At 44.0% G+C, this 26183-nt stretch overlaps 1 protein-coding gene across 6 annotated transcripts in view; it reads left to right on the forward strand.

Moving 5' to 3' along the window:
• Positions 1–26183, forward strand: part of LOC144508601 (protein phosphatase EYA2-like) — a 250240-nt gene that overhangs the window by 88700 nt on the left and 135357 nt on the right. For all 6 annotated transcript variants that reach the window (XM_078236741.1, XM_078236745.1, XM_078236744.1 and 3 more), the window contains exons 3-5: positions 14901–14966; positions 20457–20523; positions 23519–23658. In XM_078236741.1, coding sequence (XP_078092867.1) covers positions 14901–14966; positions 20457–20523; positions 23519–23658 — 273 coding nt within the window. The remainder of the gene's footprint in view (positions 1–14900; positions 14967–20456; positions 20524–23518; positions 23659–26183) is intronic.

Here is a 26183-nt window from a genome sequence, read left to right on the forward strand (position 1 = left end):
CTTTCAAGACAGATTGATTCCATACTAGTGACTTTGGAAATTGTAATTTGGTTTCAGGCTTTTAACACCCAATCAGTAGTTTTCTTAAATCCATAATGTCATTTTTGATATGAAGGATGGCTTTTCGTATGTGAACAAAGGGTCTGAAGTATGTTATGACCACCCCTGTGCAAACTTGGGCTGTAGCTTGCACTGGGTCAGATATGTTCAGGAAAGTCCGGTCTGGCCATCACAAAAAAGATAAGTTTGTAGAAAGTACACATACCTAAATGTGCAATCAACATTTTTGCCATGGGCTGCCACTGGCACACATCCTACCCAGTAGATACTTTGTCCACCTTTAACGATGGCCCTATTCCAATCATGTCCCCACCCAATAAGCCCCTACCCTTTCCCAGATATCCCCCTCCCGATTGCTGTCATTTTCCAGATCAGCTTCCCCTTCCTCCAGTGTGTGATCATATCCTGCCTAAAACGGTAGGGCAAAAGTTTATTTCATCAAATAATTCATCAAATTGTTAATGCCAGAGCAAGAGTTGTCCCCAGCATACACTCTAATACTATCTTTTACTCTCGTTCTGTATTTTTAGAACATAACTCTGGCCCCTTTAAACTTTCTAATAATGTTCTCTTTAAATCTCTTACACCCTATCTGTAACTGTAACACTACATTCTACACCCTCTCCTTTCCTTCTCCCCTATGCACTCTATGAACGGTATATTTTGTCTGTATAGCATGCAAGAAACAATACTTTTCACTGTCTCCAAATACATGTGACAGTAATAAATCAAATCAAATAGTTGTATAATTCTGAAACCAGTGGATACAACACAAAACTGCCCGCAGCTCATCATCTTATCCAAGTCATCTCATTCATTCACAGCAAATTACCATGAAGAAGAGGACATTCATCCCATCTAGCATGGGGCTGTGTTTAATTTTGTGTAAATTAATTCACTCAATTCTTTTCTGCCTTGACTTCCCTGCTGAATTTGGAAACTGTTTATTTCCTCTTTGAATGCTTCAACCAAGCTTGCAGTCGTTGCAGTAAGTGGCACTTATTCCCATTAGCCGTCAAGTTTCATTGTGCTGGAGTTACTTATTAAACTGCTTCTCTCAAGGTTAATTTAGTTTATAATCATATCCCCAAATTTTCCTCAGTGCGGGGAAGCTCTCAATATGCAGTGCGCTGTGTTAAATAACCACACAGAGAGATTTTGTAAACATTGGAATGTTTTATCCATGTCACACAGACATATGTAGCGGCACGATGGTTAGCACTGCTGCCTCACAGCGTCAGGGACCTGGGTTCGATTTCCGGCTCGGGTCACTGTCTGTGTGGAGTTTGCACATCCTCTCCATGTCTACGTGGATTTCCTCTGGGTACTCCGGTTTCCTCCCACAGTCCAAAGATGTGTGGGTTAGGTGGATCGGCCATGCTAAATTGCCCCTTAGTGTCAGGGGGTTAGCTAGGGTAAATGCATGGGGCTATGGGGATAGGGCCTGGGTGGGATTGTGGTCGGTGCAAACTTGATGGGCTGAATGGCCTCCTTCTGCATTGTAGGGATTCTATGATATTAATGTCCTTAAATTTATACATTTTATGATTAAAGTGCCTGAAGAGAGCGCTAGAAGAGAGCCCACTTGTGTAACCCGTCCCATGCCCAATATTAGTTTGTGAGAAAGGATTTGTGGCTAACCTCAGCACAAGTGAAATATGCTCATTTATGAATCACTATTTCAGTTAAAATCCAAATTCCTGCACTGTGCGATGTAAAGTGTTGCAACTTGCAACCCGATGTATTCACCTGGAATAATCGTCTATTCAGAAAACTCAATGACTCACAGTGAGAATATATAATTCCTGGAACATTAGCTCTAGTAGGGACTAGTCCAGAATCCTCAGTGCATGTCACACCACCACTAACACAAACATCTGATCGCAACATCATTGACACAAGTGTAGGCACAGCTTGCCAATCTTAAATACATAACTTGGCACTCAAAGCTTTTGGACATAAATAGCCCTGGTGTCAGTGTATTTTAACCTTTTTACCTCACAGACAAAATACTCTTGTTAAAGGCCTGGATTCATATTAAAATCCATTCATAAATGGCAGCAAAACAGTGGGGATCAGTGGCCAAATTTATTCAACAAATAAGAGACCGAATTCCTCACATGTTACCAGCCCGAGATAGGGTTTTGCTAATGCATGGCTCTTGCCTATGTATACTGCAATGATAACAAGTGTATGGACAAATATTTCATTTGTTTTCTCTTTGTTTTTTAGTTGCATTTTAATGAGGATTTTTAAAATCACAGAAAGCACTATGAGGCACCTCATTATTTTATATGAGCTGTCTTTTGATTCCCTCGAGTACTAACTGTTCTCCAATTTCCAAACCTCCTTGTCAGAGTAAAGTGCTACTTCCCTGGGTCAGTTTTGGCTTTAAATTCCACTGTTTTCCATGAGTTTCATGTGCTTTGTAACTGGCTATCTCTGCAGTCCTTGAGGCAAAATCTTTTCTGCTGCCGCTTGTAGCTACTCTGACCACGGGATCTGCTGTCATGGCACCTCACATTCAACTGTCTTAAGCTGTCCTCACACATCGACTATAGTTTGTCTGCAACCACTCTGTGATGTCTGTCATCCAATCATGCCTAAGTTGACTCCTCTTTCTGCTGCCCCCCACTTTGTCTCCAGAAGAGATCCTTGTAGCTTTTCAGTCTGATTAGATGGCCAAAATACTGACATTTTCTTTTCTCAGTGTCACTTTTTAGAGTTCTTCCAATTCTCGCAATTTCAAGCACCTCTTCATTGGCTTCATGGTCTCTATATTGAACTTTTAGCATACGCCTTAGCATTCACGTTTCAAAGGCCTGTATCTTCTTATCCACTTTGGTAGCAAAAACAGGAAGACAGATTATTATCTGAATGATTATAAATTAAGAATGGGGAATGTGCAGCGAGACCTGGGTGTCCTTGTACGCCAGTCACTGAAGGTAAGCATGTAGGTACAGCAGGTAGTAAAGAAGGCACATTGTATGCAGTCCTTCACAGCGGAAGGATTCAAGTACAAGAGCAGAGATGTCTTGCTGCAATTATACAGGGCATTGGTGAAGCCACACCCAGATGTGTAGTCTCCTATCTGAGGAAGGGCGTTTTTGCTATTGAGTGAGTGCAGTGAAGGTTTGCCCAACCTGATTCCTGGGAATGCAGATCTAACGTGTGAGGAGAGATTGAGTCTGTTAGGATTATATTCGATTGAGTTCAGAAGGATGAGGGAGGATCTCATAGAAATCTATAAAATTCTAACAGGACTAGACAGGGTAGGTGTAAGAAGCATTTTCCCGATGGTGGGGGAGTCCAGAACCAGGGGTCATAGTCTAAGGGTACAGAATAGGTCATTTAGGACTGAGATGAGAGAAATTTCTTCACCCAGATAGGTTTGCAATTTGGCTCACTCTCTGCTAGAAATGACACATTCATAGGCAGGACCCTATCCTGTACAAACAGAGAGAACATGTCCAGGCATTATGCTTTTTCCATGTAAACAAAAGCACGGGGAAACAACAGTTCCCTGGGGCAGTCCCCAGGCAATGCCGCGACCAATCAAAGTCAACTTACCTTTTTTGAATTTTAAATAAATCTCGGGGGATAACTTTTCCCTGGCATGGCAATACCTCGACCAATCAGAACCCACTCGCCAAACAACCAGCACCCCTTTCTCATGCAGTATAAATTGATGTTCCCTTTGAAATCTGCTATTCTTGCATCTGTCCTGATGAGTGCAGGCCAAAAAGCTTCAACAGCATGTCGCAATTTTCAGCAATGCCCAGTTCTGTACTATCGAGCAACCAAATTCATAGTTCTAACAGCAGGGGTTGGTAGAGTCCTGCTTAACCTCCCCCCTCTCCACCAATCACTTTGGTCGGCCAATTTGTTGTCTCAAGACTTAGTCGAAACTGACTGCAAATAATTCACTTGCTTAATTCTTGATCATGGTCATACTACAGCTTTGAGTCTGAATTGAATAAGAATGTGGCATTGGAGGACACTTTAATTCGAAACAGAAAATGTTGCAAGTACTGTGGAGGCCACAAAGCATCTGTGGAGAGTTGCTGTTTTAGGTTCTTCAAGGCCTTCTGGGAAAATTTTGAGATGTAACAATTTTTAAACTGGTGCAGACGAGTAGACTTCAGTGTTGTGGAGGGAACTGCCCCGTCGACATGCTGAGGGGAGGGGAGGAGATGATGTGTTTGGAGGTGGTATTACACGTGAGGTGATGGAAATGCAGAGGAAGGTCTGTTGAATGTGGGGGCTAGTTGGAGCGTAAAGTGAGAACAAGAGAAAGGGTGAGATTGAGAGGGTAAGTGTGGGAAACAGAATGGACACAGGCAAGCGTCATGCTATCACGGCACAGGGAAACCCTCGGTTGAGGTAAAATGAAGACATGGCGGAAACACAGATATGGAAAGTGGACAGTTTGATCCACTCCTCAATCACCATGACCTCCTCTTCCCTCAGTACCTTGTCGTACAAGTGTAGGAGATGCAACACCTGTCTTTTAACCCCCTCCCTTCTCAACATCCAGGGCCCAGATACCTCTTCCATGTAAAATAGAAACTTACTTGCAGTTCTTTCAATTTAATCTATGTATTTTCCACTCACAATGTGTTCTCCTCTACAGAACCTGTCTGTTGACTCGACATAGATGAGCCTAAGCTTCCAGTAACTGGTCATTTTAAATCTCCGCTCCACACCCACTCTGATGTCTGACTCCAGCCCCCAATGCAATTCCAATGAAGCTTGATGTAAGCTTGGGGAAACAACATGTCGGCCAGAATTTTCTGGCCGTTCACGCCCCGCTGCTGCTGCAAGCGAGTACCGAGAATTTGGCGCTCAGCCAAATCTCCGGCCACTGCAGCGGGACCAGAAAATCCCGCTGGTGTGAATGGCCGGAAAATTCCCCCCGTTATCTTTTGCTGAGGCACTTTACAGTTTTCCGGACATGATGATGAGTTCATCAGTCTTAGATCATAACCTTTGCCCCATTTTTTCAGACAGCAGATATTGGTAATGATTCTGCTATTCCCATTTACACCTCCTCCAGACCCATCTTTTCATTTTCATTTATCGCGTTATCATATTTCCTTGGCCTTTCATCACTTGGTCATTTCACCTTGCTTGGTTCCACCCTATCTTAGGCCTTTGCTTTTGTTCTTTACCCTTCCCCTCTCCACCCCTATTCACTTCCTCTGAACTTGCTTAAAACCTGCACATCTCTAATTTTTCCCAATTCCAATGAAAGATCATTGACCTGGAACATTGGACTGAATTTCACCAGCCATTTCTATGCCAAATGCAGGCAAATGGGGTTAGCTTAGTTGGGTGTTTTGGTCGGCATGGACCAGTTTGGGCCAAAGGGCCTGTCTCCATGCCATACATTCGATGATTCTATTTGGGGTGGGCTGTGTGCTAAGAAGGCTGGTAAGTGACATGAGAAGGTATCAGGTAGCATGGGCGGTCTTCCCATTTCCGTGCCATTTTGCCACCAGCGGGAAAGATGGCAGACAGCTCAAAGTCCAAATGAGCTGCTTAAGTGGCCAACTGAGAGCTACCAGCAGTTTCTGTGGGCATTTTGGGGTGAGGGGGTGCTGTTGACGTGTGGGGGGCTTTCCAGAGGGCTCCAGAGCGGCAGACCTCCTTTATGAGCATTGTTTGGCTCATGGAAGGAGGCCTGACAGCAATGGCTGCCCCCATGGTAATGGCACCACCTGTTCACAGACTTGCGTGGGTTTCCTCCGGATGCTCCGGTTTCCTCCCACAGTCCAAAGATGTGTGGGTTAAGTGGATTGGCCATGCCAAATTGCTCCTTTGTGTCAGGGGAACTAGAGAGGGTAAATGCATGGGGTTATAGGGATCGGGTCTAGGTGGGATTGTGTTCGGTGCAGACACGATGGGTCAAAAGGCCTCCTTCTGCACTGTAGGGATTCTGTGATTCTATGATTCTCCTCCCCAGCCCCCAGCATGGATACTCCCTTGCCCATTTACCCCTCATCAGGAATGCTAGATATCGATGCGTCCTCATCCCTCAGGTGCAGCCCCAGCAGTGCCTACCATTAGGCCCTAATTGCCACGCACTTTCGGCCCCTGTGGGAAGTGGATCTGCCTCCTCCGCACAAGTCAGCCCATTAATACTTTTTCCCTCCTAAGATGCTGCCTGATCCTTTGATATTTTCCAACATTTTCTGTTCTTGTTTCAAATTTTCAGCATCTGCAGCATTTTGCTTTTAGAGAACATTTGGTCATGAAAATATATTTTAAAATGGATATTTAATGACAAATCATATCCTGCATCCTTCAGAAATAATGATAACACAAATAGTCAGTGCCTAGCATGCATTTGTGATGGTGGTTGTCCTGTGTACAGCTCAAGTATTGTGTCCAATTCTGGGCCACACTTTAGGAAACTTGCCCAGGTCTGGGGGAGGATGCAAAGGAGATTGACTAGGCTGGTACCAGGGATGAGACACTTCTGTGTGGAGTTTGCACGTTCCTCCGGGTGCTCCGGTTTCCTCCCACAGTCCAAAAGTCGTGCTGGTCAGGTGCATTGGCCATGCTAAATTCTCCCTCAGTGTAGCCAAACAGGCGCCGGAGTGTGATGACTGGGGGATTTTTACAGTAACTTTATTGCAGTGTTTTTATAAGCCTACTTGTGACACTAATAAAGAAACTTTTTTAAAAACTGAGTTTATGTGGAGAGACTAGGGAAGCTATGACTGCTCACCTTAGTAAGAAGTTTAACAACACCAGGTTAAAGTCCAACAGGTTTATTTGGTAGCAAAAGCCACAAGCTTTCAGAGCGCTGCTCCTTCGTCAGGTGAGTGGGAATTCTGTTCACAAACAGGGCATATAAAGACACAAACTCAATTTACAGAATAATGGTTGGAATGCGAATACTTACAGCTAATCAAGTCTTAAAGGTACAAACAAGGTGAGTAGAGAGAGCACCAAGACAGGTCAAAGAGATGTGTATTGTCTCCAGACAGGACAGCCAGTCCTGTCCTGTCTGGAGACATGGCTGTCCTGTCTGGAGACAATACACATCTCTTTGACCTGTCTTGGTGCTCTCTCTACTCACCTTGTTTGTACCTTTAAGACTTGATTAGCTGTAAGTATTCGCATTCCAACCATTATTCTGTAAATTGAGTTTGTGTCTTTATATGCCCTGTTTATGAACAGAATTCCCACTCACCTGACGAAGGAGCAGCGCTCTAAAAGCTTGTGGCTTTTGCTACCAAATAAACCTGTTGGACTTTAACCTGGTGTTGTTAAACTTCTTACTGTGTTTACCCCAGTCCAATGCCGGCATCTCCACATCATGCTCACCTTAGAACAGAGAAGGTTAAAACAGATTATATTCTGTGCACTGTGGCACGTCTTACCCGAGTTTCTTGTATTCAGGTCTAACCGTTATTTCTTTGTAAGTGAATGATGCTGCTTCGGGTTATGCCTATAATCTACACAGTTCTCTTTTCCTACTTATTTGAGGTGGGGAAAGACAATGGGCGGGATTCTCTGGCCATTCACGCCAGCAGGATTCTCTCATCCCGCTGCAGTGAATGGAGATTTGTCTGAGCGCCAAATTCTCTATCCTCGCTGGCAGCGGCAGCGGGGCGTGATGGGCCGAGGAATTCCTGCCAATGTTGAAAGCCAAACATTGTACTGAGACACTAAAACCTTCCCGGAGCTTGCTAGATGTGAGCCTTTCCACAGATCTGTGCCCCATATGTGGAGTGTCTTCCAACTGTGGATAGCCAAGTTCCGCAGGAGGAGAGCCTCAACCGGGTTCATGTCACACTACGTGTAATCCCCACCATTTGCCCTAGGCTTGCAAAATCCTACTAACTGCCCTGGCTTGAGACAATTCACACCTCTTTAACCTGTGATTAAACCTCTCTCCACTCACATTATCTGTGCCTGTAAAGACTCGCATTCCAACCATTATCTTGCAATTGAGTCTTTGTCTATACATGCCTTGCTTGTGAATCCAACTCTCCGCTCAACTGATGAAGGAGCAGCGCTCCGAAAGCTCGTGATTCCAAATAAACCTGTTGGACTTTAACCTGGTGTTGTGAGACTTCTTACTGTGGAGTAGATTTTGGTGATTCTGCAATGCACTCTGTGCCCATAGTTTTCTGTCTATTAACTTGTCAGGTGTGCAAATTCTTGAATTCACAACCCAAGCCAATCAGTTAAAGAAAAATTTCTGCTACTTATTGTGGGATAAATTTCTGCCTTCACGGTCGAGCGAGGATTGTCCGCTCGTTTTAGAACATTCATTCCTTTTTTGAAACAAAAACAAAAAATGCTGGAAATTCTCAGCAGGCCTGACAGCATCTGAAGAGAGAGAATAGAGCCAACGTTTCGAGCCTGAATGACCCTTCGTCAGAGCTCTATTCTCTCTCCACTTTCGGACTGTCTGATGCTGTCAGACCTGCTGAGATTTTCCAGCATTTTCTGTTTTTGTTTCAGATTCCAGCATCCGCAGTATTTTGCTTTTATCATTCAAATTATTTTATTTCGATGGATTTGAACTCCGCCATCTTACTGCCCAGGCAGTGAAGTAGGAAATCTAATCTCCAGTGGCCAAATCTACACACCGGCATTCCACTGTCTAATGCAGCAACGCCTAATATTTTCACACTGGCCTTCCATTAATTTTACAGCTGCTAATTCCATTCCCCACTGCTTCTTTCCCTTTTGTTACAGCCCTTTTGCTCCATGAGTGTTGCAACTAAGGTTGCTCTGCTCCGTCATTCCATTCCTTTCTCTCTGCCGAAGTCCACTGAAGCTTGCATTTAGAGCGGTTTTGCCATTTGGGGTTACATCTGCTGTGGATTATGTCCGACGCCTGCAGAACTCATTAATTTTATAACAGTATCTCACTCCAGCAATAATATTGCTAATCACTCTGACTCTCCTTGACAGCACTTGGTCTGAAGATCTTTTTTCCTTGACTGGACTCGACCCTAACGAGGAGAATTTGTTTTTTCAGAGGCGCCTGAACGTTTAGCAGGTTACTAATGACGTGCCCTTTGCCGGCCTTTTCAGGTGTCAGCTGTGGCTCAGTAAGTAGCATTCACGCCTGAAAGCTGTGGGTTCGAACCCTGCTCCAAGACTTGAGCACATAATCACGCCTTGTGTTCCTGTGAAATGCTGCACTCTCGGAGCTGCCATTTTTCAGATGAAATTTTAAACCCGGTCTGTTTCTCAGATGGATATAAAAGATCCCATGGCACTGTTCACACAACAGCAGGGAGTTCTTCCCCGTGTCTTGGCCAATTCTTACCTCTCAATCAATATCACTAAAACAGATTATCAGGTCATTATCATATTGCCGTTGTGGAAACTAGCTGTGCGTTAATTGGAGGCCATTTTTCATACATTAGAATAGTGACTACATTTAATCGGCTGTACTGTGTTTTTGGACATCCTGAGGTCATGGAAAGTGCTATGTAAATGGAGTTCTTTCAGCATACTGATGATTAATTATAAGCTTCAGGTTATACGGATTCTTAGTTTGATTCCACAATGACATTTTATCTCCGGGCCGACATGGTGCCATAAGCACATTATCTCTGTTATTTCTTAAAGGAAAGGGAAGTAGAAGAATGCAAAACTCTCTTCAAAGAATTACTGGCAGCAAAGCTTGTTGAACAAGTTCTTACAGGTACAATCCATGCCTTTGTTACAAAAGGTTAATCAGAGGCTGTTGGTACTTGGCAAAAACAGGTCACTGTTGTGTAATGAATTTAATCAAGCAGAAATGTGTGATTAAAATCTGAATGTTGATTGCACAGACAGTGCATCAGGGATGTTTGGATAAATTGATCTCATCCATCCCAGTTTCAGTTCATGCAGAATGTAGATTTAAATCAATACCAAGTATAATTATAGAAACATAGAAGATAGCAACAGGAGGAGGCCATTTGGCCCTTCGAGCCTCCTCCGCCATTCATCACGATCGCGGCTGATCGTCCAACTCAATAGCCTAATCCTGCTTTCTTCCTATAACCTTTGATCCCATTCGCCCCCAACTGCTATATCTAGCCACCTCTTGAATACATTCAATGTTTTGGCATCAACTACTTCCTGCGGTAATGAATTCCACAGGCTCACCGCTCTTTGGGTGAAGAAATGTCTCCTCATCTCCCTCCTAAATGGGTGGGATATGATTTTATTTCAACCCAAGGGCAGCACGGTGGCAGGGTGGTTAGCACTGCTGCCTCACAGTGCCAGGGACCCGGGTTCAATTCCGCCCGTGGGTCACTGTCTGTATGGAGTTTGCATGTTTGCCCCGTGTTTGCGTGGGCTTCCTCCGGGTCCAGTTTCCTCCCACAGTTCAAAGATCTGAAGGTTAGGTGGATTGGCCATGGTAAAGTAATTGCCCTTTAATGTCCAAAGATGTGTAGGTTAGACATTGTGAATGTGTGGGGTTACTGGAGTAGGACAGGGGAGAGGGCCTGGGTAAGATACTGTGTCAGAGAGTTGGTACAGACTCGATGGGATGAATGGCCTCTTTGAACACTGTAGGGATTCTATGTAATTGAAGGATGTTCTAATCCGACTGAGATAATTGTTGTTTTCCTCACTGTGATGTTGATGGCACTTTGTCCCAATACTTTATTTTCCTAATATTCTATCTTCTCTGCCGGCCTCATTTCATAACATTCTAGTAAATTGACATTTCAGAGAATTACTCATCATTTCCTAATTAGCAACTCACAAATGAGGTAACATTCTCAGAAATTGAGTGACCTTTTCAGTACTCGTGCTATTGTTGAGTATTCATTGTATGAAAGAAGAGAAAATGTTCCTTCAGCATATTGTGCATTTATGTACCGAATGTGCTAGGCATAAGTTTAAAGTCTTTTGCCAGCTCAGACGATGCATCCACCCCAATCCCCACAAAGGAGGACCGTAAACCTGGTGGTGCTGGCAAGAGCCATTTCAGGTGAGAGTTGGTTATTCCTTGTTGAAATGCAAAGCGGTCGAGGGCAGAATCTGTGCAGCCTTCCTTCACTAAGTACATTTCATGTACATTACCAAGTCTGCATAGATGTGGAGTTGCCGGCGTTGGACTGGGGTAGGCACAGTAAGTAGTCTTACAACATCAGATTAAAGTCCAACAGGTTTATCTGGTAGCACGAGCTTTTGGAGCACTGCTCCTTCATCAGGTGAGTGCAGGATTTGTTTCACAAACAGGGCATATATAGACACAAACTGTTAAGACTCGCATTCCAACCATTATCTTGTAATTGAATTTGTGTCTACGTATGCCCTGTTTGTGAAACAAATCCTGCACTCACCTGATGAAGGAGCAGCACTCCGAAAGCTCATGCTACCAAATAAATCTGTTGGACTTTAACCTCGTGTTGTGAGACCACTTACTAAATCTGCATCGCTAAATGCGTATGGTAAAAAAAAATCCATCGCAATATTCTGCAGTCGCTGAAAAGTAGGATGACTAGAAATATGTGGGAACCCAGCATTCATGAAAAGGGCACAAGGAACAAAGGCAAATGGATAATGCTGAAGCTATTTAATCATGTCTGGGTACAGTAGCTTAACGGTTAATGGATGAAGAGTCCATGGGTCATAAATTTAAATTCCAGCCTTGCAAATTGTGAAATAGGATCAGCACCAAAGAATGATGAGAGGGGTTAGGGTTTTTTTTACATAGGGCATTCCACGATCCTATTCCACACAGCAGGGAATGCAGAATCCAGGGAAATGTTTAAGAACCATGTAGCTGAAAAGATTTAATGATTTTTTAATTTTCATTCACGGGATTCGAGCAGCACTGACAAACCCATCTCTAGTTACCCTTGAGAAGTTGGTGGTGACCCGCCGCCGCCTTCTTGAATTACAACAAGCCATGGGGTGTAGATACACCCACAGTGCTGTAGGAGAGGGAGTTCCAGAATTTTGACCCGGCAACCATGAAGGAACAACAACATAATTCCATGCCAAGAGGGAACATGCTATCAGTAGTTTTCCATGCATCTGCTGCCTGTGTTTTTCTAGATGGTGGAGGTTGCGGGTTGGGAAGATGCTGTTGAAGGCACTCAGTTGCTGGAGTGCATCTTGTCGATGGTGCACGCCACTACTCTCTTTAGAGACTTGGTTCAGGTGTGATGGGCTCAATGGCCGCCTTTTCGGTTGTAAAACTTTAATTTGTTATTGTAGTAAATGCAATAACTGGGGACCCACAGTTAGCTTACAAATGACAATGGGTTCATTACTATTTACAATGATGTACAGGGTGCTATAATCAATGTGTTCATTCACAGCTATGGGATCACTCCGGCTGCAAAAACCCATGCTTTACCCCAAGATCCCCACGCTCAGTCCCCATTGACCGATTGGGTGATCCTTCAGAAGACCCTTAAAGGGGTCAACTACTCCAATTATGTCCCATATTAAAACTATAATGATCCAGATTTGCAAATTTGAAATTTGGTGACCTAATTATTACTCCTATACTTAACTTGCACTTCCTTCTCCTCTATTATCACATTCTTTATATTACTTACTTACATAGATAGCAACAGTGACCACAGTAATTCATTGCATCTTAAACCCTTTTGGCTTATCTGGCCTTTCCCACCAGTGGAATCTTTCAGTCCCACTGAAGTTTTTCCCCCCCTCCTCACCCCCCTCCCCACCTGGGGAGGGGGAAGCGAGCCATTCCTGAGATGCGTAGGTTAGAGGGATTAGCAGGTAAATATGTAGGGATATGGGGGTAGGGTCTGGGCGGGATTGTGGTCAGTTAGAGGAATTAGCGGTTAGATGTGTTCTAGAGGGATTAGCGGGTAAATATGTAGGGATATGGGGGTAGGGCCTGGGTGGGATTGTGGTCAGTGCAGACTCGATGGGCTGAATGGCCTCCTTCTGCACTGTAGGGATTCTATGATTCTATGATTCAAAAGCCTGGAAGATCTCACCAACAGCCAATTGTTTGCCACATCCATTGCGGGAAAACCGCCACGAGGGGCAGGCGAGCAGAAAATCCAGATCTTTTAGAGAGACAATGTTAAAGAACTAGGTTCAACTATGTTAAACAGCAATAACTTGTTCACTGATGCTCAGTTTGGATTCTGTCAGGGCCCCTGGGCTCCAATTCACAATCCAGCTTTGGTCCAAACTGGACGAAAGAGCCATACTGCAGAGGGAAAGCGAGAGTGACTGCCCCTTGACATCAAAACAGCAATTGACTGAATGTGGCATCAAGTAGTCCGAGCAAGTCAGTGGGAATGGTTGGCCAGAAAGCTAACCGGACATGCCATGTAAATATTGTGGATACAAGAACAGGTCAGGAGTTGGAAATGCTGCATTAAGTAACTCAATTCCTAACTCCCCAAAGCCTGATCATTATCTACAAGGAATAAGTCAGGAGTGTTATGTGATGCTCTCCATTTGTCTGGATGTGTACAGCTCCAACGGCACGCAAGATGTTCAACACCATCCTGGAAAAAGCAGCCTGCTTGATTGGCATCCCATCCACCAGCCCAAACATTCACTGCCTCCATCACCGGTGCGCAGTGGCAGCAGTGTGTACCATCTAGAAGGTGTACTGGAGCAACTCACTCCTTTGACAGCACCTTCCAAACCTGAGACCTCTACCATCTAGATGGACAAGGATAACAGATGCATAGGAATGCCCCCACCCCCAAACTCTCCTCCAAGCCACACACCACCTTGACTTGGAAATATATCGACATTCCTTCACTGCCAGTGGGTGAAAAGCCTGGAACTCCTTTCCTAACAGCACTGCGGGTGTACCTACAGCAGTTCAAGAAGGTGGCTCACCACCATCGTCTCAAGGGCAATTAAGGATGGGCAACAAATGCCAGCAATGTTCACATCCCACAAATGAATAAATAAGCCCAAATGCTTGCCTCAGTTGCTGCACCTGCCTTCACTGTTGCGCTCAAGTCTCAACTGGTGCAGGACATTCATACGACATGGAGAAACATGGGTGGATGGAGCTATTACAAGGGGGCATAACTATAGGGTTCATGGTGGGAGATATAGGAAGGATATCAGAGATAGGTTCTTTACGCAGAGAGTGGTTGGGGTGTGGAATGGACTGCCTGCAGTGATAGTGGAGTCAGACACTTTAGGAACATTTAAGCGGTTATTGGATAGGCACATGGAGCACACCAGGATGATAGGGAGTGGGATAGCTTGATCTTGGTTTCAGATAAAGCTCGGCACAACATCGTGGGCCCAAGGGCCTGTTCTGTGCTGTACTGTTCTATGTTCTATGTTCTAAAATTGAAGGATAATCAAATAGTACAATATAGTGGAAGATGAAGACAGTGAGAAAAATAAAGATATATCTTTATTGACTGCTTTTCCTTTCAATGTTATCAAAATATAAAATGAAGAGTAAAATCAAAGACTAGATATAGAGGAAGGACAATGAAAGAGTGGTAAGTGGGGCATAGGGAAAAACAGTAAGGGTATACGTGTGTAGAATCATTTATTTTATATTTCAGACTGGCCCAGCTTGTTTTAAGAAGTAAAAATTAGTTTAATGTGAATCCTTCCTTTGTTTTCTCTTTGGATTTTGGACTTGCAGATACGATAGTGAGTTTTAAGGTGCGTCTTGACAAATCCATGAATAGGATGGGAATAGAGGGATATGGTCCCCAGAAGGGTAGAGGGTTTCAGTTAAGTCGGGCAGCATGGTCAGTGCAGGCTTGGAGGACCGAAGGGCCTGTTCCTGTGCTGTAATTTTCTTTGTTCTTTGTTCTTTGGTTTCACAATCATCTTCACAACTATTTGTTCAATATTCAGTGAGAATTTCTCTCTTTTTTTTGCAGACAAGTCAGAGTCAATGAGCAGCAGTGAGATTGCCACAACAGCATTAGAACATTTCTCTAATTCAGGTGAGTTAATGGCGATAATCCGGGAGTTTACATTAAGAGTTGCAAAGTGAATAATGCAATAAATCAGACCAGACAAATGTCTTTAAATTTAGACCTCTTCAGTTGTGGAGTGGGCAACTCTCTCTGCATTTATACATCAGGATGATCTTATTTTTATACTTTTTTTATTCATTCGTGGGACATGGGTGTCGCTGGCTAGGCCAGCATTTATTACCCATCCCTGGTTGCCCTTGAACTGAGTGGCTTGCTGGGCCATTTCAGAGGGCAGTTGAAAGTCAACCATATTGCTGTGGCTCTGGAATCACATGTAGGCCAGACCAGGTAAGGACAGCAGACTTCCTTCCCTAAAGGACATTAGTGAACCAGATGGTTTTTTCCAACAATTGTTTCACGGTCATCAGTAGATTCTTAATTCTAGATATATTTTTTATTGAATTCAAATTCCACCATCTGCCGTGGTAGGATTCGAACCTCGGTCCCCAGAGCATTAGCTGAGTTTCTGGATTGATAGTCCAGCGATAATACCACTAGGCCATCACCTCCCCTTTTCAGTCACAAGGAGATACACCTCTCCACACCTGTACAGCAGAAGGTCCCTCTTCGATTACGCAGGAGCCTTTCCACTGCTGCATAACTTGGGCATGTCTTCCTGCAGTTGGGCAACGCTCTCTCTTCATGCATGCAGCAGGAAGCCTTCTCTGAATTAGCCAAGTGGAAAAATCAGCTACATAAAGTGTGGGCCCCTCAGCAGCCACACATCGAAAGGGTTTCTTCATTCACGAAACAGGTAGGTGAATCCACACTTGGATAACCAGAGTGGTGTTCTCCAATTATAACAGCGGCTGACCTTTCACCCTGCCATTAAATTAACCAGCCCCTAATTATAGTATTAATCAGAATTGAGTATTCTCTGTAAATGCGAACCCCACTCTAGTAATATGACACTCAGGACTCAAAATCTATGCAGACATTGTTCCATTTTTACAATGAGAGTGGAATAAACAATGTTTTGCATTTGCAGTTAAATTATTGCTGCTTTATAAAGAACAAAGAACAGTACAGCACAGGCACAGGCCCTTCGGCCCACCAAGTCTGCACCAACACTTGATGCCTTTCTAAACTAAAGACCTTTTGTCTTTACACAGCCCATAACCCTCTATTCCTTGCCTATCTGTCAAGATGCCTCTTAAATGTTGCTATTGTATCTACTTCTACCACCTCCTCTGGCAGTGCATTCCAGGCACTTACCATCCTCTGTGTAAAAAAAACTTGCCCCTCACATCGCCTTTAAACTTTCTCCCTTTTGTCTTAACCTAGGTGGAATGGCCATACTAAATTGCCCCTTAGTGTCAGGGGGATTAGCAGGGTAAATATGTGGGGATAGAGCCTGTGTGGGATTGTTGTCGGTGCAGGCTTGATGGGCCAAATGGCCTCCTTCTGCACTGTAGGGATTCTATGATTCTATTCTATGTCCCCTAGTAATTGATATTTCTGCCCTGGGACTATCCATTCTATCCATGCCTCTAATAATTTTGTAAACTTCTCTCAGATCACCCCTCAGCCTCTGACATTCAAGTGAAAAGGTTAAGCGTGAAACACCATCACAATTTAGTGCCCAAGTTAGGCATTCTAATTTGTGAAAGATGCACCATATTCACAGATACAGACAAAGGTGTCAACCTTTGTTTATCACAGTGCTTTATGTTTCACTCTTTCAAGTATCTGGTTAAGGCAATACTGAAGCTGCAATTACAGAGACTGCTAGGGTTACCTAACACACGCCATTGATCTCCAACATATTTTATTCAGGAGCACTTAGCATTATAGCTGGGCGCAGAAGTGGAAAACAAAGACTTTTCCAATGGTTGCCCTTCTGACTGATATCCATGCTTCCTTATCACTCCCTTTGATCTTAAGATGTTGGCATGGATTGAAAATGGCATTGGAGTTGGGCTTGGAAGATAATGCCCTTCAGTAAACGTCCTACTACAGCCACAGGAAAATATTTATGCATAGGTGTTAAATGATTACACTGAACCATCAACAATAATTTAGTGGAACATTGGGCTGTAGTTGCTGGACCAGGTGGTGAGGGTGGGTGGGGTACAGGGCGGGGAAGTGTCGGTTCAGGATGGCTCCTACACATTCCCGTTACCAGGGATTTTCCCAGACTTGGGAAACGGATCAGGTCCCTGCTGAAAGGAAGCAGGCAGCCAATTTATGTACCCAAGGCCCTGACTGGGACTGATTTTGAGGCACTGATTGCATAAGGGACCCATTGCCACATGCAGAGGGTGCCAGCTCTGGGGAAGCAGCCGCCTCGTGACAGTCTGGGGTGGGAGTGGGGTGATAGGGGGAGCACGCTGCAAAGAGGGAGTAGTGGGCAGTAAAGGCCACGCCCGTGGCCCAAATGCTTCTGCCAGGTTTCCCCTCCATTTCAAGGGGCCTACCGACTGGACCACTCTGATGTTTCCCCTTTAAATCTTCACTTTCAAGGTTGCCTCCATGATGGGGCGCCCTTGAAGTGTCCAGCCTGCCTCGGCAGCACCCAACTATCCTTATGAGGCTACCAAGACTCTAGAACTGCCAATCCTCTGATTGCACTGGCAGCTCCGCAAACCCGCCCAGCCAATTAGGGGACCCCTCTGCCAATCACGCTCTCGGTCAGCACTGGCTTAGGATCTCCATATGGTCCTGACATCAGGGTCTCAAAATCTGCAGGGAAAGCCAACACATTCAATCCAGAAAATGAGCCAAGACAACATCAAAAAGGGAAATAGCTCAAAAACAGCCTGGAGTATAGGCTATATCACACATTAAAACAGGAAGTTAGATTAAAAGTGTTATGGAAACTGAGTTTGTTCTCATTTAAGCTTTGGCAACTTTAGAATTACTGAAGTGTAAAAGTAATTTTACAGATCTAGACTGTGACCTGTTAATTTATCTGGCACTTTCTCTCCTTGGAGCCCAATGCAATACCAACCCAAGATAATTTATCCTCAAAGAATGAAACATACTTTAAATAGGAAAATAAAAATAATTATATAGACGTCAGTAGGATTTTGGAGGGACCAAGCCCTCCCATTCTGAATTTAATCTCATGTGAAGTTGTGTATGGAACATGTTTGCAAGCTGCATGCAAGGTAATTCTAACTGCAGGACACTTTACCTTTTGAAAATTAAATGATACTCTTGTTGCGTCTGTCCTACATTCCATGGTAACCCACAACACAGCTAGGTAATTATTTGGATTGAGGGTGCGCTGATTTAATTATTTTAAGTAAACAGTTTTTGCATTTAACTGGCTTTTGCATGGATAAGTGCATTGGTATTAATCAAACAAAACCTCAGGAGTGAACTCCGACAAATTATCGCATCAAATTTTAACATGCGTTCTTCTTCAAATGCTGATCAACCTGCATTTCAAACGTTTTCCATTCTCAAAAGCCTGAAAATGCACTAGGCTAGGAGTATATTTTAAAAAATTAATTCTTGGGGTGTGTCACTGGAAAGGCCAACATTTCATAGAATCATAGAACCCCTACAGTACAGAAGGAGGCCGTTCGGCCCATCGAGTCTGTACCGACCACAATCCCACCCAGGCCCTATTCCTGTAACCCCATGCATTTACCCTGCTAATCCCCCTGACACCTAGTCAATTTAGCATGGCCACTGCACCTAACCCGCTTTAGGGGAGATGGTGGTGTACTGGTAATATCACTGGGCTAGTGATCCAGAGGTCCAGGCTATTGTTCTGGGGACATGAGTTCAAATCCCAACATAGCAGCTGGTGGAATTTGAATTCAGTTAATAAGTCTGAGTTATAAAAAGCTAGTGTCAGAAATTGGTGACATGAAACCATCATTGATTGTCATAACCACCCATCTGGTGCACCAATCCCATTCTTGTCTAGTCCAGACCCACAGCAATGTGCTTGATTCTTAACTGCCCTATGAGGTGGCCTATAGCAAGCCACTGAGTTCAGGGGTAATTTTTAGTCAAGAATTTATCGACCTCTGACCCTGCCTCCACCGCTGTCTGGGGAAGAGGGTTCCAAAGACTCACGATCTTCTGAGAGAAAATTTTCTTCTCAGGTCAATCTTAAATTGCAGGGTTAGGTGGATTGGCCATGCTAAATTGCCCCTTAGTTTCAGGGGGATTAGCAGGGTAAATACGTGGGGTTACAGGGATAGGGGCTGGGTGGGATTGTTGTCAGTGCGGGTTCGATGGGCTGAATAGCCTATTTCTGCACTGTAGGGATTCTATAATGATTCTATGAACTAAATCTCAAGGTTTGAGGAATTGGGAGTAAATTGTGAGAATGTTACAAGAGCCGTAATAATTCAGAGCAAGAAGGTTATAAAGCATCTCAAAGCGTAACACATATTTTTCCCTCACTGCCTATACTGACCCCTGTCATTCATAATCTAACCCTATTCCTACACCATGTGTGAGATATTGGGCGGGATTTTACAGCCTCACTCGTCCATAAACCGTAAAATCCCGTCCGAGGTCAAGGACCTTCCCACTGTCTGCCCCTCGCCTGCTCGCAATCCCGTGGCAGGCGGCACGGTAAAATTCTGGCCACCATCTCTACAAATACTTGAGCAAAGATTTTCTAATTACTCATGCTCGGAGTAAAGAAAAATAAATGTTCGAGTATGTGGATTCGAAACCCACATCGACAGAGTAGATGATCTGTTACCTTGGCTGGACAGTAACCAGATACTAAAGGAATATTATGAATACTATTCTTTTAACTTGCTACCTAATTCACTAATATTTCAGCAAATTAATCAGCATTTATTGCAAACAAATCACATTATGTGGATTATAATTTATGATAATGACCATACACCAGTGAAGTGAACTACGATCTATGCTTTAAGAAGGATATTTTATGGGCCTAAAGGTGTCCCCTCAGTATATTATTGCAACGATTTTACTCAGGCAATTGAGGTTGGCCTGCTTGAATATGAACTCCCTGATTTTAGGGCCAACACGGCCGGGTGTCCCTGGAGAGGGAGCATGCGGTGTCCGAGGGCACCATCAATGCCTTCCATGCCTGCTGGGCACCACAAGGACTGGGGTACATTATTGACCCCTTTAATCACATTTTAATTTGATGTTTTAAGTTTCCTTTCCGTTTTGTCTTTTGTTTTGGGCGGTTCCCCTCCTTTTATGGAGCTGCCCCTTCTGAATTGTCCCTAAGTTAATTTGATTTTGTTTATTTGGCTGGACAACAAAAGATGTCCCTGATTAAGGGCCAAATTGATGTTCCAATCAGGGAGCCCCATGCTCTGTACTTAAAAAGGAGTGTCAGTTCTTCTGGCACTCCGGATGTAGACTGCATACTGAGAGCACTCTGCATAGTGTTGTTGGATCTTGTAAATAAAGGAATTTTGGTGAAGGGACTTCCGCCTCTGAGGACTTATTGCAATTATTCTGCAGTTAATTGCATTTTCTCTTTGCTTGTTTTACATTCTACAGCTAATAACAGTGATATTTTCAGTAAAAGACAACCACATCAGTTTTCATCCCAGATTTATACATCAAAGTAAGTGGCATTTTAAATCATGTTTTGATTCAGTTTAGATGTTTCATTGTTACTGTATGTCTTACTAATTTGATTTGTGTTTCTGTTGGTACATTTGCCACTGAGGGCAGTACTGGTAATCGCACAGATTCTATCATGGAAAGGATTAATTTGGATTTTACTAAACAAAGATTGAGCTAACAGTAATTCATATAATTCATATATAGTCTGTTGAAGCCAAGACTTATAGAGCTCACATTTTGTCAGTGGGCACCACTAGTTTATTTATTAGTGTCACAAGTCGGCTTACATTAACACTGCAATGAAGTTACTGTGAAAATCCCCCAGTTGCCAAACTCCGGCACCTGTTCGGGTACACTGAGGGAGAATTTAACATGGCCAATGCACCTAACCAGCACCTTTTTGGACTGTGGGAGGAAACCGGAGCACCCGGAGGAAACCCATGCAGACACGGGGAGAATGTGCAAACTCCACACAGACAGTCACCCGAGGCCGGAATTGAACTTGGGTCTCTGGCGCTGTGAGGCAGCAGTGCTAACCACTGTGCCACCATAACAATGCTTTCACCTGTGCGAACAGTTTCTCCCTATCCCGCCTGGATAATCAAGCATCTTGACTAATTGGGTTATAACGTGGCTGTCACTGATATATTTTCAGAACTTCTTACCTGGACAAGTGGGAGTGTTTGATCATTGATTGCTCTAGTAAGACAGTCTTTATCCTCTGTGTCCCAGAGAGTGTTTTCACTTCTCCAGATATCAAGAGATTCTCTTTTTTCTCTTTTCTCTGGTCTCTTTTTTTAGGATTCATATGATCTCCCGTGACTGATTGATTGGGTTTGTACAACCAGAACCGTAATAAACAATATTGAAAAAAGTGAATAGTAGTAATTTTGGAACAGTGGTCAACAAGCTTGCCTTTTCTAAGAAATTTGATAACACCATCTGTTGATTTCACAATAAACACATGTTTGAAGAAGTCCTGCAATTTATACTAAATTAAATCATGTAGTCCCTCTCTCAGACATCAAACTGAGGCAAAATGACTTTAACCTGTAGCATTCTTATCGAAGTGACTTGCATTCCTGTGAACGAGGCTGTTTTTTAAGCTCTTGTTTTACTCTGACACGATGGTAGAAACCAATATCAAGGGCACCAGGGTGGCACAGTGGTCAGCACTGCTGCCTCACAACGCCGGGGACCTGGGTTCAATTCCCAGCTTGGGTCACTGTCTGTGTGGAGTCTGCATGTTCTCCCCATGTCTGCGTGGGTTTCCTCCGGCTGCTCCGGTTTCCTCCTGCAGTCTGAAAGACGTGCTGGTTAGGTGGATTGGCCATGCTAAATTCTCCCTCAGTGTACCCGAACAGGTGCTGAAGTGTGGTAATGACGGGATTTTCACAGTAGCTTCAAAGTAAGCCTAATTGTGACTGATAAATAAAGTTTAACTTTATCATAATGAATTTTCATTTCTGTCAGAATCACAAATCACCCTTTGCTTGCGAAATGCAGTATTTTTCAGTATTACATCATAATGGATATTTTCATTGCTGCAGGTCTTTAGTCTGTGTCTATTTTTTAAAAGATCAATTTTCACTCCATGAAAAGCCTGTAATTTTTAGTGTCTCTGTGTTTTCTGTATTCCCATTCCACACTTTCCAGGATGATTTTGTTCCTCACATTTCAATCCCCTCTCCAATCCAAGTCCATTTCTTGTATTCTAATACCCCCACCTTTATCTCTTAATCTAATTCTTGCAAATGTTGACCTCCTCCTCGCCACCGCCCAACCATGTTCCAGGTAAAGTCCATTCCTGGTTGCATCATCTACCTTTCATTTGAGTCTATTCCTTTGATTGCTACTCCAGGTCCTACATTGTCATTTATTCCCTGGCAGAATTTTCTGGAATGAAAATTAAACTCTCCAAGGAACACTGAATGTTGCCTCGTGGGTGTGTGCGTTTGGCAATAATGAATGAGGGAGATTATGGAAGGTAGTACACCAGGTCTGTTCTGTTACTATGATGAAGAAAAGCCCGGCCAAATAAACTTTATATAAAAGAGTTCATTGTAAGCTCGAGGGTTATGGACTGGGTACAATTTTTTTTGGCTTGTTTTAGACCATAAGACAGTGGTTCCCAAACTTTTTTCACTGGGCTGCACTTTCAGAATAAAAATTTGCTCGCACCACACCGAATTTTTTATTGATAAGAAATACATTTAAAAAAAACAACTCCTAGCAGTGTTTGATTCATAACATAGAACACAACTACTTTATAATATGATCATGGGACATCCAGAAAGTATAAAACAATGCTTGTTTAAACCATATTTAAATGTTTCTTTGATTGTCCTTGAATCTTCCCGCCACACTTGCCATCCTCTCTCGCCGCACCAGTGTGGCGCGCTGCACCCTTTGGGAACCACTGCCATAAGATATAGGAGCAAAATTAGGCCATTTGATACATCAAATCTGCTCCGCCATTCAATCATGGCTGATATGATTCTCATCCCCATTCCCCTGCCTTCTCCCCATAACCCCTGATCCCCTTATAAATCAAGAACCTATCTATCTCTGTCTTGAAGACATTCAATGACCTGGCCTCCACAGCCTTCTGCGACAAAGAGTTCCATAGATTCACCACTCTCTGGCTAAAGAAATACCTCCTCATCTCAGTTTTAAAGGAGCGTCCCTTCACTCTGAGGTTGTGCCCTCGAGTTCTAGTCTCTCCCACTAATGGAAACATCCTCTCCAATCCATTCTATCTAGGCCTCTCAGTATTCTGTAAGTTTTTGAAATAAAAGCATTTTCCACCTGCTCATTGGACCATCAACAGTCGTTGTTGCTATGTCACTCAGTAAATACTCTGATCACCTAACGCAACCCTTCCTTTCCGTCTACCAACAATCTAATTGCTCTAATGTACTTACCAAAAATAATTTATAAGCCGGTGTAATGGATACCAGTTGATGGATTTATCTTTTATTTATTCCAATCAGATCATATCCACACATTATCCCTACAACCCCCTTCCACGCCATGGCGGCCTATGGGCAAACGCAGTACACAGCGGGAATTCAGCAAGCTGCTCCTTATGCTACTTACCCACCACCAAGTCAACCCTACGGATTACCTTACAGTGAGTACAAAATGTTATATTCGCTCAAACAGAATGCTTCAAGCAGCATCTCCATATTTGCTGAAAGTAAATTGAAGTCAGCCTCATTGATGAAAATAAAGAACATCTGATCAAGTATTTGGCCCATAAAATACTTTGATGAATAAAAGTGCAGGAGGGGATATTATAAAGCAGAAGAAACGACTGCAGTGATGGAAATGCTTCATTCTGACGCTTACCATTCCGATCCTCGTTTTAAGTGTTCTAAGGATTCCATACTAGAGATAAAATTATGGAGACATTCCGGCAGCACTCGCCCCGAGACCGGAAAATCCTGCCTGAGGTCAACGGATCTTTGCATGGTACGTGTCCCGCCCGCTACGATTCCCGTGACGGATGGGGCGGGAAAATTCCGCCCAAATTGTGCGCAGGCAGCATTACCACCGGAATTTTACCGACCCATCAGCTACGGGAATTGGTGTGGGCGAGGGGCAGACCATGGGCAGGCCTATTGACCTGGGGCAGGATTTTACAGTTTCGGGACGAGCAAGGCCATACAATATATTTTTTTATGTGCAAGTTTGGAATCATCTGTCGCACTCCAGACGTCACAGGTCAGACTTAAATATTTCAAAGGAATTAATGAAAGATAAAGGTTCACTGTGTTTGGTGTTGTGCTGGAGTCCAGAGGCATTTGACAATCTAGATTATCTCTCACCAAGTACCAGGAAAACTCAATGGTTTCACAAGCCGTTTTGAATGCTTCTTGAAAGGACACACATCTAAGAGTAAACTAATATCATCTCATGGTTGAGAAGCAGAAAAGTGCTAGCAGCAAGGCCCATGATATGCTACCAAACCTTGATGCCCATCTTTTTCTGAATTCAGATCAAGATGACTAAACTGAGGCCGGCAGATTCAGATGAAAGGCAGAGATCTGGAAGGTCAACATTAAAATCCATGAACAGAGTTGTGCGTAATTGGGCCAGATAATTTGTGGCAATAAAATTGGGCGGAAGTCAATTACCCCGGTTTTCCACTAGAAAATAGTCGCCATCTGAGTTTCCTCACGCTTATTGGTCCTTCCTGCAATTCATCTGCCTGGTCTTGCGCATCCTAATCTATGTATGTTATAACAAGGTACCAGTGATGCTGCAGGTTCTAGTTTGGCGTTCACAGTGCACTCAGTAACTTAGCCTGAGGATTAGTCGACACAGTTGCTGCCATCAACAGCTGAGACAGACAGAATGGAGGAATGTGGGTGCCTGGAGAGCTACTTCTGTGTCTGGGAAACACGCTGTGCTGTGATTTTGTTTTTGCTATTCTGCCCACACACAGCTGCATTTGCTTCTGTTTGATTCTGACAGAGACAAGCCACCTGCACCACTCGCATTTCCCTCAACCCCACTAAGGAGCAGTCTGGCATTCCGTACCCAGTGTATGCCACCATCATGGAGGAGGAGTGGCACAGGATAGAGCAAAAGGGAGTCAAGCAGTGAGGATGCAGAAACCACCCCCCCCCCCCACCGCCCCCCGCCCCCCGCCCCCCGCCCTCCGCCCCCGGTCTTCCCCTCAGAATGTACAAGCAGCACAAGTTACGTTAAAACTCTAAGAAGGAGATGTGGAACCTGGGGTGTACTGCCTGAAAGAAACCAGTACCATTGTTAACATTCAAGAGGAAATTGAATAAATACTTGAAAGGAGTGGTGAGGGAAGGCAGGAGTGGCGGGGGGGTGGGGGGGGGGGGGGGGGGGGGCGAGGGTGGGGGGGGGGGTGTGGTTGGGGATGGGACACTGGGAATCAAAGTTTAAAGTAGAACCTTATTTATTAATCACAAGTAGGCTTACATTCATACTGCAATGAAGTTACTGTGAAAATCCCCTAGTCGCCACACTCCATCGCCGTTTGGTTACACTGAGGGAGAATTTAGCATGGCCAATTCACCTAACCAGCACATCTTTGGACTGTGGGAGGAAACCCACGCAGACCAGGGGAGAACGTGCAAACTCCACACAGACAATGATCCAAGCCAGGAATCGAACCCGGGTCCCTGGCGCTGTGAGGCAGCAGTGCTAACCACTGTGCCACCGTGCCACCCCAGATTATGGGGAAAAAGCCGTAGATTGGAATTAACTGGATAGCTCTGGCAAAGAGCCAGTACAGGCACAATGGGAAGAGTGGCCTCCTTTGGTGCTGTAACATTCTATGATTCCATGCATATTCTAGGAGATTACACTTCACAAAGAAGCAATAGGGGAGCTGTCACTTATTGTGTGAAGATTTTCCAGCCATAATCACATAACAGCACTGCATCTCACCTTGATTTCAAGCATGACTCCCCACACTGAAGCTTTTTGTGGGGCAGACTAGTCTTTGACAGCCCTGGGCGACTTCCACACATCAACCAGGAGGCAACATGGGTATGTAGTCATCAGGTAATGCATTTTACAGGAGAGTAGGGGAGCTCCTCACCTTGATTTGATCTCAATCTACTTGATCAACACCAACCACCTTAAGTGGATGCTGTAGTATGGGCCATCATGGGC

This window comes from Mustelus asterias, chromosome 20 (genome assembly GCF_964213995.1).
Source record: "Mustelus asterias chromosome 20, sMusAst1.hap1.1, whole genome shotgun sequence".
Classification (NCBI taxonomy): domain Eukaryota; kingdom Metazoa; phylum Chordata; class Chondrichthyes; order Carcharhiniformes; family Triakidae; genus Mustelus; species Mustelus asterias.